Below are 13,337 nucleotides of genomic sequence, written 5' to 3'. Positions count from 1 at the left end.
ATGGTTAGGCTAACATACTTAACCACGCCCCTCCAATTGTCAGAATTGACATATTTTACAGTCTATGGCACAGATGTCAAACTCAGTTCCAAAAGGGTCTGCACAGTTTAGTTCCAACCCTAATTAAACACACCTGATCAAACTAATTGAGTCCTTCAGGCTTGTTTGAAACCTACAGGTAAGTGTGTTGGAGCAGGATTGGAACTAAACTGTGCAGGGCTTCGGCCCTCCAGGAATTGAGTTTGACACCCCTGGTCTATGGTATTGACAACAAATAAAAATGGAGAGGAGGAGATGTCTGTTTGCTTGTAATAACTCTCACCAAACCCTCTTCCCAATCTTCCTTAATGAAGTACTTTACTACATCCATTAAGCTTCAGAAGAAAAAACAAACCACACCCACTGTGTCTCATTTAATATTCCGTTTCTCTATGAACTGCGTCACAGCATAAAAAGTCACATTCATGTGGACTTTAAGAGGTAGAGTAAGTGGGGCGGGGGGAATGTTGTCGTTAGGGTTATAGAGAGAGAAGTGTTTCTACAGGTGGTTTGTCAGACCCACTCGCCTGCACTTCACAAAGGCAGCTTTTTTTTTTTTTTAGATTAGTCTTTCTCTGGGGTGTGTGTGTGTGTGTGTGTGTGTGTGTGTGTGTGTGTGTGTGTGTGTGTGTGTGTGTGTGTGTGTTCGTGTGTGTGTTCGTGTGTTCGTGTGTGTTCGTGTGTGTTCGTGTGTGTTCGTGTTTGGGGTTGGGGTAACACATAAGTAACCAGTGATTGGTATGTCTGTTAATGTAGTGCAACTGAGAACGTGATGATTGGCTTACATAGAGTCCATTTCCATTGTTTTCCAGTCAGAGCAGTGCGGGTGCTCACACAAGCACACGCAGAGTCAGTGGCATACAAACGAACAGGAGTCAGAACGATGGCAAATCCAATACGTTTAAAGGTAGCATTTGCAAACTGGAAATATAAGCGCGGCTTATTCCTCATCAAGGTGAAAGACAAGAATGTTTATATATCGTACAACTTATGCCCGGGAAAAACAGTCTCTCTGCGTGGGTGACAAGTAATTCTAATCTAATGAAGTGCCTCACGTCGTCACATGCTGCCACAACATTAGTGGCTACGCAGGTGATAATGTGATCTCTGCTAACAAAGAATGAAACAAATCCACAACGTCAAAGCAAATAAAACTTCATTTTTCTCCACCGCAAACACGTATTACTCAGACAGAATTATAATAATATAAATAATATCATAATAAATAATATAAATAATATCTTGATATATAGTTGAGGACATGCTGCTGTTGTCTCTCACATTGTCCCACAACAACATTAAAATAGCTTAGATTAGTGTATAGTGTTTTAGATTTATTTCATAGTCATTTGACAAATTAGATTTGTTTTAAAGTACCACAATAGTTACTTTCCCTGGTAATCAGTTACTTTTATGATTATGTAACTCAGTTACTATTAGTTAGAACTAACTAGTAACTATAACTAATGACTTTTTTAAAGTCACATGTCGAACACTCGCAATTGGTGTTGCTTATAAGTGAAGTTTATGTATAAACAAATTTCGAGAGGATAACGTGCTTATGATTGCTAGCGGCTGGATCCGCATTATCCAATTCACTACGCTCCAATCAGATGACTCCTAAACTACTGTAAATACCCTGGGTTTCATTCCACTGCTATCTTCGTTTTGAAGAGTCCCCCCTTCCACCCCTACTCCTCTTTAGATGGGTGACACGGTGGCCCAGTGTGTAGCACTGTTGCCTCACAGCAAGAATGTCTCTTGTTCCAGGCTTTACTAAACCAGCAGACATTTCTGTGTGGAGTTTGCACTTCTCCCCGTGCTCACGTGGGTTTCCCCCGGGTTCCCCGGTTTCCTCCCACCGCCTAAAAACATGCAATAAAGTTAATTGAATAATCCAAATTGGCACCATAGATATGCTTCTAGTACGTATTTATCTTCAAGAGCAATCACTTACTGTTCATTGGTTACTACAGCAGGGGAGTTCTTCAGATATCATGAGCTCAGGGCTCTCTCCCGGGACAGCATGCCAAACAAGCTTTTATAATTAATCATCAGCTAAGTGTGAACTCTTGAAACAAACTTTAAAAAGGGTTGAGTGGTGACCAGTAAAATAACAGAACGTCAATTTTGGATTTTGCGGTTGTTTGTTCTGGTAAATATACAGTATGCTAGTTTACTGGTTCGGTTTTACTGTGTGAAAGGAGCTAGAAATGCAAATAAAACTTTTTAAACCCCAAAAATGGCATTAAAAGGATATTTGGATGCTTGTTTCAGGGGAAGGCTCAGCTTGTGGCTATTTCTAAAAGAGAACGTGTTGGAGAAATAACCCCAAAATAAAACAGCGATGAGTCTGTCTGTGAAGCATCATTCACATCAAATTAATGAAGCACCACAGATGGTGCTAATGAGTGTTCTTCTGCCCCCCAGTCTGACACACATATACATACACACGCACACAAACACACAGATTCGTTTTTGTGTATTGTGGGGACATCACAGTGTTATGGTTCTTATATTGTACAAACTTTATTTTCTATCGCCCTAAACCAACGGTAAAAAAAAAAAATAAATAAATATATATATATATATATATTGAATAAACTAAATTGGCTGTAGTGTATGTGTGTGAATGAGTAAGTCTATGGATGTTTCCCAGTACTGGCTTGCAGCTGGAAGGGCATCCGCTGCGTAAAACATTGCTGGATATGTTGGCGGTTCATTTCGCTGTAGTGACCCGTGGTAAATGAAGGGACTAAGTAGAAGGAAAATTAATTAATGAATGTTTTATAAACCTTATAAAAAAAGGCACATGGGACAATGTCCTCACAAGTAACCTTCTCCTCTTAATACCTGTGTCTTACTCAAGTCATTATACAAATTTGTTTCCTGATATGTCACATATATGCGCTCACACACACGCTAAATTCCACATATTACTTCATATATATATATATATATATATATATATATATATATATATATATATAGATTGAATGATTTTTATGAAGGTGTGATATTTGTATGATATTTAATTTGAGATATGTCTTGGAGAATGTCGAGTCTTTTAAACACAGGCAGACATCCTCACAAGTTATTTTGAGAAGGAATATTCAATATTTTATCCTCACAATTATAGCAAAGCCTACAGACACACAGAAACACACTCACGTGTCCTATAAACTTAACCTCAAACGCCTCTAAGCTCAACACTTCAGTTCGGGGTTTTGTTCTTGGCAGGAAGCCATTTAGAATTAGCCACGTTTAATAGTAATAGACTGAATGCTGAAAGTATTGACATCTAAAAAGCTATAATTGATCTTTCTGTGCCTCCTGTAAACACCACATGGATCACAGTGTCACGTTGACAAATTGCTTTTTATGAAGTACTGCTGCCTGCTATTATAAATTCGTCTGGTCTGTTATATGAATATTCAAACTCCAAATAAATGAATGAACAAATAATACTTGACTCGTCCCAGCAGGGCCGGAGTGGGACTCCTTTTCAGCCCTGGAGTTTCAAGCCTGACCGGCCCACCTCAGTTCACGACTGACTATATTGAAATAAGGTCATTTCCAAATCAGTTTCTAATGACACTATCACGTCTTTTTTTTGAGAAAACAGCTGCTTTAGAACTTCAAATGTTCAACAACCCTAACAGTATTATATGTTTTAACAATAAAAATGAAAAAAAAATTACTCAGACGAGGATCATACCCGAGTAGGTGCCGTCAAAACCTAACGTGCAAACCACTCGGCCACAACAGTTGCATGATAAATAACCTGCAGGGTGCATCTTGGTCATGAGGCTGCGAAAAAATAGATAAAAAGAGCAGAGCTGCGGTAAAATATTGAATAAGAAGACTGTGGTCAAGTAAATAAATACAGTAATTTAAAAAGTGTGACTGCTGAGAGCAACAGATTCTGGAGCTAGGGACACCGGCCCTCGCGGCCAAAAAAACGGGCTGGCCCACCAGGAATTCTCCCGGTCCTCCCGATTAGCCAATCCGGGCCTGCGTCCCAGACTTGTGGGTACTGTAGCGAAATTAGCTCAGTTTATGAATATTAATGATCAATAATAATGAGTTATTCATTCATTTTCTTCTCAGCTTAATCCCTTTATTAATCCGGGGTCGCCACAGCGGAATGAACCGCCAACTTAGACTTTACAGACCTGAAACTTGCCTTTAGTACTTATTCATTGTTGCTCTTAGTTGTGTAAATTGCTTCCTTGTCCTCATTTGTAAGTCGCTTTGGATAAAAGCGTCTGCTAAATGACTAAATGTAAATGTAAACTTATCCAGCACGTTTTTACGCAGCGGATGTCCTTCCAGCCACAACCCATCTCTGGGAAACATCCACACAAACACACACACACACTACGGACAATTTAGCCTACCCAATTCACCTGTACCGCATGTCTTTGGACTGTGGGGGAATCCAGAGCACCCGGAGGAAATCGACGCGAACACCACAGAGAAACACCAACTAAGCCGAGGTTCTAACCAGCGACCTTCTTGCTGTGAGGCGACTGCACTACCTACTGCGCCACTGCATTGCCATAAAGAGTTATTATTAATTATTAATATTCTAAATTAACTTAAAGGTAATAGTTAAATTAACTTATAGTTAATTTAGCCAATTAAATATAACAATGACTTTGCCAGCTCTTCCCAGCGGACTATTTATTTATTTAGAAAGGTCTAATATATAACAAACAAATGTACAAAACATATCTCTCTTTCTGCCGAGACCTTTTTTGCGCCGATTCTAGGGAGAAAATGGGTTTTAACTATGGGTCAAGTCACACCCATTTTCTACTGACTGACCAATGGTTTCATGGTTAAGTTTTGAGCGGGAGATTTTCCTTGTCTCTGGACCGCTGATATGCATAATGTGGGTCCTCCCGAAACATACGAAGAGACATTAACTCAGAGCATTAAAGAGTGTAAGCCGAATAAATTCTGATCATGTCTCCTAGATCATGAGCTGTAGGATTATGTATGTAACAGAATGATACCAGACATGACACGTTTAGAACTACATAATTCAGGCATTTTTAGTTTGTCTTATGTCTTGAAAAGGGCATACACAGGTATAAATATATATTTTAAAAGAGAAAGTCAGGGAGAAAATACAAAAGTTTACAAACACATAACATTTACTTTGGGTTGGATTTTGAGATTTCTGAGTCTGTTTTGAAGGTGTGTGTGTCTACGTGTGGGTTTGTGTGGGTTAGGATGGAGGGGGTGTTCTTTGGAATGTCTTTAAGGATGCGACGTATCTGGCTCTGGCCAACATCTTGATAGGTGGGGTGTCACAGAGTGACAGACTTGCTGGCACCAAGGGTCATAAACTCACGCAAAAAGGAACCCAGACCACATTTGGGGTTCAATATAGAATTTTACCTCCGGACTGTATGTTACAGTACATTTCAAGCATTTTCCATTAATTTTTCTTAAACTGGAATGATCTAGCCTACATCATCTGTATAATTTACAGTAAACTGAATACATTATTATTGTACAATAATAGTTAAATGGGCATGCCATGGTGCTTCAGTGGTTAGCACTGTCGCCTCACAGAAAGAAGGTCGCTGGGTTGAGTCCCAGCTGGGCCAGTTGGCACTTCTGTGTTGGAGTTTGCATGTTCTACGTCAGGGTTTTTCAAAGTCTAAGACAGTGGGCCTCCCTTTTGACACAACTTATCCATTGGCGCCCCCCTCCTCCCAAACACGCACGCACGCACGCACGCACGCACACACACACACACACATATATATATATATATATATATATATATATATATATATATATATATATATATATATATATATACACAGCATATATATATAAAGACACAGACAGATGTCAGACTCTTAACTCACTTTTATCATCATTTGCATGAAAGTGCAATTATTTACAGAGTAATAACAAGTATTTTAATATGACGTTTTTAAAACTCGGATGATGGTTCAATATGAATAGAACAGATCCAAGAACTGTCCATCCCAGTCAAAACAGTGGAAGTTTAGCGGGTCTCATGCTGTCATTAGCCAAAATATCTTGACAAACCACACATAAAGGTCGTGGTTCATCCGCTGGTCCTGTCCACGTAAATCCTAAACTCAAATACTGATCATCATATCGTCGTCTTTTGGGTTTAAGCCCTGAACTTGAAGGCTTTGAATCGGGGGGTCTCAGAAACCGATCCATTGTATTAGCAGGCATATACCTGTATTGGCGGGCTTGCCAAACAGAAGCGAATTCACAGCTATGGCCTTCTGGGTAAAAAGGTTTTCTTATTTTAGACGGATTATTTTTTTTAGCTTTGTTTAATTGAAATGTTTAAATATAATAAAAATACATATAATAATTAAACTTAATAATTATATTTTTATTATATAATATTTTTCCGCGCCTCCCCTGACATGCTCTGGCACCCCCCAGGGGAGGCGCGCCTCACACTTTGAAAACCCCTGTTCTACGTTAATAAAAAACAAATAATGGGTATTTAAATAAATAATATAAGTAATTCTCGTAGTCATGTCATTGGCCCATGAACATTTCCTGCTTGTTGTCAAACTATTTGATAACTGTAGCAAGAGGCAACTCAATTATAACTTGATGTTAAAACAGCTTCCATACCATTATTTATCAATTTTTTGGATCTTTTGGATTCTCGGAAGCTATAGAAATTAAAAATGAAAAACAGGAAATACATTGGGACCATTGCTTTTGTTTAACTCCCTCAATGTTCTATACTAATTGAGAAGACTCCAGATCCAGATCTATTTTTACATTACTGTACTTGAGTTTAGGGTTGGCGTCAGGGTAGACATTAATAAAATACCACTAATGGGGATTTAATAAATGATGTAAATAATTCTCGTTAACTACCGGCCGTATAGTTAATTAACCGTGTGGATTCTACTGGTAATGTATCCTGAACATTTTGTTTCAAATTAATGAGGGAAGTAGAAACGACTTGCCTTGATGCCTTCCAGTTTCCCGCCATGGGAAGTGACATCACTTTGAAACTTGTTCTATCAGGGTTGTTGCTAGAGCAGATACGTTTGCGGCCGGAAGTTAACGAGAAATATTTCTATTATTTATTAAATTTCTCATTTGTTGTATTTTATTAACGTCTACCCCCACCCCAACCCTAAACCCAACCGTCACAGTAATGTATAAACAGTTGTTGTACCGAGTATTAGTTATGTTATCTATTAAATTACCCAATAAAATGTATTTTTTAACGCCTACCCCCAACCCTAAACCCAACCATCACAGTACTGTAAAAATATTAATTATTGTTAAACAGTGTCATTAAAAATGCTGCTTTATTAATGTGCATATCGCACTTCCAGCCGGCCGCATATCCGATCTAGACTTTACCTTCTATCAGTGCTTTCAAAATTGTTATGCCTTTTTATAACCAGCATAAAGAGTCATCCAGAATGCTATGACCGAGTGTACAAAATGTAATTACTGAAATTACAGAAAACAGATTTTTTTATGCAAAAGTTTATTGAACTCAGCGTAAACATCAAAAGATTTAAGTGGCTTGAACATAAAACAATTAAGTTTTCTCAAAAACCCTCTAGAATTTGTGTTGTTTCAACACGATCTTATGGCAATTCATAACTTTTTCATTTACTGGCTAATTCGTATATTCGTACGATCTAATTCGTACAATTTAGTACGATTTGCTCATCCCCCAATGACGGTTGGGTTTAGGGGTGGGGTTAGGTGCCACCTACTTTTTAAAATTGTAAAATTTCGTACGACTGAACCACTAAACTGGCAAAACGTAAAATACTTACATTTTCTCGTGAGATCAGGCTGATTGTTTTAGCTTATTTTATACAAGTAGTAGTTTGAACAAACAGCTAATTTTTTGAGCATATGATTCAGGAGTCAAAGACAGTCAAAAATAACTAGCTTTGAGAGTCTTAACGATAATATTTGTTTTGTCTTGAAATATATTTGTAGAGTTCAGATGCAAAAACCTCTAAATGTCATCTGAAATTTTCTTCTGTTGAGCATTTTATCCGACTTCTGTGTGTAGGTTCAGTAATATCAATTTAATTGCATAGAAGCCCTTTTGTCATCTTTAAATGAAATAACTCGACATAATCAAAGGAGGCTGAGAAAAAAAATTTTTAATTGAAATTTCAGACGATATATATATATATATATATATATATATATATATATATATATATATATATATATATATATATATATATATATGTGTGTGTGTGTGTGTGTGTGTATATGCCGTCTGAAATTTAAAAAAAATATATATAGGATTATCTTGGAAACAAAAAACACTAGAATCACCCACATAACTGAAAACTAATAAATCTAAACCAAAATAAACAGGCCAGCTCATGTTTTCACTACACATCACAACCGAGATCTCAGAAACCACTCGTTGATGGTGAAATACGGTAGTGTTTATGTTTGTATCTGGCCGTGATTTGAGTGCCATTAAAGGTCTGTCGGTGAAAAGATTCGCCGCGTTTCCACCATTACCTCAACCCAGCGCGCGCCTCCCACTTACCGTATACCGCACTGGCTCCGGCGCGCGTCACTGAAACGCAAGCGGAACGGCAGCCAATGAGAGGCCGTCGGCTCACGCTCTGTTCTCCTCCCGGTGCTCCGCTTCTCCATTCACCGGAATCCGCGCTCCGCGAGTGCTGCTGCTTCTGCCATCTGGAATAGCACTGTGTTTCAACATGCTGCAATACGAAGGTAGGAGAGGCGGATTCTGGGCTTTTGGCGAATATGTTGGAAGCTGGCGTTTTCTTTTAATGACCGAGCGTGGATGATTATGTTGTTCTGGATTGGACTTTAGATCTGAAGTGTATTCTGCATCAATCGCTGGATTATTAATATATAATTTAGTTTGACTAAATGGGGAGATTGAGGAGTGTTGGAACACATCTGTTTAAACACATTTAAATGTGTTTGTTTGTTTGTCAAACTTTAATATTCCCAAATTTGTCTGCTAATAATCTGAATAGTTTAGAAATCAGCCATTAACCATAATGACTCATATTAGGTTTCACCAATGATTGAAAACAAGGACATTTTTATTGAAATTAAATTAGTTATGCATGGCATGCATGTTAGCCCTAATGCATGAAATTAATGTTGTAGTCAAATTCAGATTAGGTCATATATCATTTTAACAGCAGGGTGTTTATGTGTATGTAAGCATTAACACACTTGTATGTTTGAGGAAAATATACCTTTGGTTGTATTCTTTAAGCTATTGATGGAATTTCTTCCTAATTTGAAAATAAAATGCAATTTACAGTTTTTTTTCTTGCCTAACATAAAAAAGCCATATTTTCATCCATGTTTATATTCAGACAACACCAACATTTTCTTTTGTTTTCCTCAGAACTATACAGTAGTCACTTGAAGTGGATCAAAACCTTTCATTAAAACACCCATTCTTGTCTTTGGACAATTTTTAAAACTTTTAAAAACCACTTCAGATGTTGACTACTGTATACATAATATAATATAATATAATATAATATAATATAATATAATATAATATAATATAATATAATATAAATATAATATAATATATCGTTATATAACACAAAATATTGTAATATAATATAATATAATATAGAATAATATAATGTAATATAATATATTGTATAAAACAATATAATATATAGTAATATAATATACAGTAATATAATAATATAATACACTGTAGTTGTGAGTTTGAATAGATGACTGAATAATTTAAGGTGTTACAACTCATCCTGTTTCTTTCCACTCTGGAAGCTGGTGTTTATTAATATTATATTAACATTTTAACAGTAGCATCTGACACATTTTGCTTGGTTTATAGTTGGCATGTTTAATATTTAATTATTCTTATTCATTTAAAATATTCATAGTCATAAAAACACTTTGGTTCAGTGTTGTTCTAGCTTCACTACAAGTGTTGACCTTTTTTATCCATTCGTTCTCGTATAACAATATTTTTTAGATCAGAGTGACTTTTATCAGACAGGTTTCCTCAGCACTATTTCCCTCTTTCTTCATTGGCCGGTCAAACAGAAACTCCGCCCCAAGTTTGTGCATTTTCCTGATTTTTCCATTTAAAAACAAAAACTTAATATATTGTCCTTTTAAAATCACAGTTATTTTCTATTCTGCTAGCATATGAGAGAGTGTTAAACTGGGGAGAGATTATAATTCCTAATCTGCCTCAGCACAGTGGACTATGAATATGAATCAGCTCGGTGTTGACTGAGAGTTTGGATGCTCTCCTCGGTTTAGTAGTGCAGTCGTACCATGACTGATGGGCCTTGGAAGATGTGAGTGTGTAGAAATGGCAGAATTTGTGCCACTGGATGTGTGTGTGGCGCTCTATCCGAAGAAGAGGATTTGTTTAGGGATGCGAGTGTGGGAAGCAGGAGCAGCTGTGTGGGCGATTTCTTCTCTTCTTACTCACAGACCGGCTTTTGAAAGGCTCACTCTTTGAATAGAAGAGCACTGGCAGCCTCCTGAGGGCTCTTGGAATATTTGCTGAGCTTCATTCACAAACTTTGCACACTTTTTTTTTTGTGAACTCAAGTAGGGCTGGGTGATATATGACAAAAATCGCATATCACGATATAAGTAATCTATATCCCGATAACTATATATATATATATATATATATATATATATATATATATATATATATATATATATATATATATATATATATATATATCTCATGATATAGTAACATTCCTGTAAATTAAATCAATTAAATAAACTAAAGCATATACTCAGAAAAATTCTCATTTGATCTTATTTCTCGCTTTATTTAGGACAATCGTTTGATTAAAAATGCAGATTTATATGATAATGGCTGCACAATATATCAAAACATCTCATATCAATTTAACAATGTATGCAAATCTTGAAATAAGATCATTTCTGTACATTTATTCAATTAAAATATATAGACCACATGTTAAAGATGGAATAAACTAAAGCATATATTTAGAAAAAGTCTCATTTGATCTTATTTTTCACTTTATTTAGAGCTTATTTAGGACAAATGTTTGATTAAATATGCAGGTCTATACAATAATTAATAAAATACGGCTGCACAGTAAATCGAAACATGTCATATCCCTTTAACAATATGTAAATCATGATATAAGACCATTTCTATACATTTAATCAATATATATATATATATATATATATATATATATATATATATATATATATATATATATATATATAGACCACATGTTAAAGATGGAATAAACTAAAACATATAGTCAGAAAAAGTCTCCATTGATCATATTTCTCACTTTATTTAGGACAAACGTTTGATTAAATGTATAACTATACAATAATTATTAAAATAAGGCTGCACAGTTTATCAAATCATTTATTTTAAATTGTTGTCACGATAATAGTGTGCAATTAATGAAATCAATTTTATGTGCCAAACATTTGTGTGCTGCATGCATAGGTTAATCCGAATCTGACCAATCAGATGGGGCCTTTACCATCTTAATTCCCACTTCTCCAGTAAGTAGCTGAAAATAAGGACCAATGCTGGGAGACAAGAGAGGAAAATGGCAGCAGGCAATAAGAATCAAAACATCTGCCCAGGTTTTCAGTCATTCAAGGTGTTTTAAAGTCAAAACGTTTGCACCTTGACATAGTTTTTAGCTTTAATTAGCTCAGAAAAATAGGATTTAGTTAGTTTAGTATGAACATTACATAAAAAATTGGTGTTGTTTTGAAATTGCTAAAAGGTAGCAGTTTGCAAGTTGGATACTGTTACAAATATCGTTATCGCAACACTCAACAACGACATTGCACATTTTTCCTTTATTGCGCAGCCCTGATATAAAACATTTTTAAAAACTACATGATCCAACATAAAAATAAAAATGACAGAAAATATCAAATACATACATTGTACTTTCAAGATCACAACTGTCTTAATTTCTCACAATGCTGTTCTTTATGTGATGTGTAATATTGTGCTCATATACATGATAAAAAAGTATTACTGTTAACAATCATTCACATCATGGTGTCACATCTATCTATCTGTCTGTCTGTCTATCTATCTATCTATCTATCTATCTGTCTGTCTGTCTGTCTATCTGTCTGTCTGTCTGTCTGTCTGTCTGTCTGTCTACAGTATCCATCCATCCATCATCATAATGCACAGCCCTAAACTCAAGCATTTTCTCTGTCTTCTTCTGTAGTGAATGGGACCCCAGCGAGTCAGCTGTCCACACCCCATTCTCCAAAGTCACCTAGTCCATCTCCAGCCAGCCCGGGGAGCTTAAAGAAACGCAGGGTAAGACGAGATTTTCTCTTTTCTTTTCTTCTTGCACCTGCTGTTTTTCTGTTGCATTTGAAATCACCTATTCCAGTTTGGTTTTGTCTTCTTTTACATATGGTGTGATTCTCCGCTTAGATAGCACATCCCTTTGCCCTCCGCCACTATCTCAGACTCTATATTTAACGCGCTCCTTCTATGTTCTCAGGAAATGGACAAGGCCATCATTGACAGCTCAGCTTAAACTCCCCCACTTGGCTAAGATCCACAGTCAGTGCTTAGTCTGGGACGCCACTTTTGGAGACTTTTATGTGCTCTTTCGATTTCATCATCAGAGTCCAATAGAGTTGTATATGGAGAATGAATTCTGCTTGTAGTAGAAGAATGATCAAGACGTACTATTGAGGTTGGGTCCAAAATTCACTTTCGCTGTCAATCTGCTAGTGGTGAAAATTTGAGAAAGTTGGCAATTAATGTTTCTTACCCGTCATAAAATTATTTTTACACTTTTAGTTTTTAGAAAAAATATTGATTTTTGTGCATTTATATCCGTGCAGGTTTTTAGTGTTGTGGCAATATAAATTCTGTGGCATCCAAAAAAAAAAAAAAGACTTGAAAGGGATAGTTTGGTCAAGATGTTTGACTTTCTTTGTTCTTCATATTTGAAAGAATGTTGAAAAGAGTTTGCCATTGTTGAATTAATTTTTTAATACTATGGATATCAATGGGTAATAAAAACAGAAACTCTTTAACCACTTGTGGGTGAGAAAATAATTTTTAAAAAAATAAACTATCCTTTTAAGCAAGGAATATTCTCGTTTATTTCTGAAGTAAAACCCAATATTGTTGACTGAAGTGAAGTCATTTGAAGACGAGCACTTTTTTTCTTTATATACTGTAATTGTAAAGTCAAATCATGTATATCAGTTAGGATATGTTTCAAATAATACATTAT

The 13,337-nt window shown here is 36.0% G+C and overlaps 2 protein-coding genes across 14 annotated transcripts in view; both read left to right on the top strand.

The window, feature by feature from the left end:
• LOC147842141 (uncharacterized) overlaps nt 1–13,337 on the top strand; it is a 1,078,568-nt gene that overhangs the window by 63,076 nt on the left and 1,002,155 nt on the right. The window lies entirely within an intron of this gene.
• dclk1a (doublecortin-like kinase 1a) overlaps nt 1–13,337 on the top strand; it is a 129,531-nt gene that overhangs the window by 84,737 nt on the left and 31,457 nt on the right. For 10 of the 13 annotated variants that reach the window (XR_015500444.1, XR_015500443.1, XR_015500445.1 and 7 more), the window contains one exon: nt 12,306–12,400. Coding sequence is in view for 8 of the 13 variants with exons in the window: in XM_087269548.1 (XP_087125674.1) it covers nt 12,306–12,400 (95 nt within the window). In the remaining 5 variants the exon portion in view is untranslated. 13 annotated transcript variants of the gene reach the window in all.

This window comes from Danio rerio, chromosome 10 (assembly GCF_052040795.2).
Source record: "Danio rerio strain M-AB ecotype USA chromosome 10, GRCz13ab, whole genome shotgun sequence".
Lineage (NCBI taxonomy): Eukaryota > Metazoa > Chordata > Actinopteri > Cypriniformes > Danionidae > Danio > Danio rerio.
This window is presented reverse-complemented; position numbering and strand designations above follow the sequence as displayed.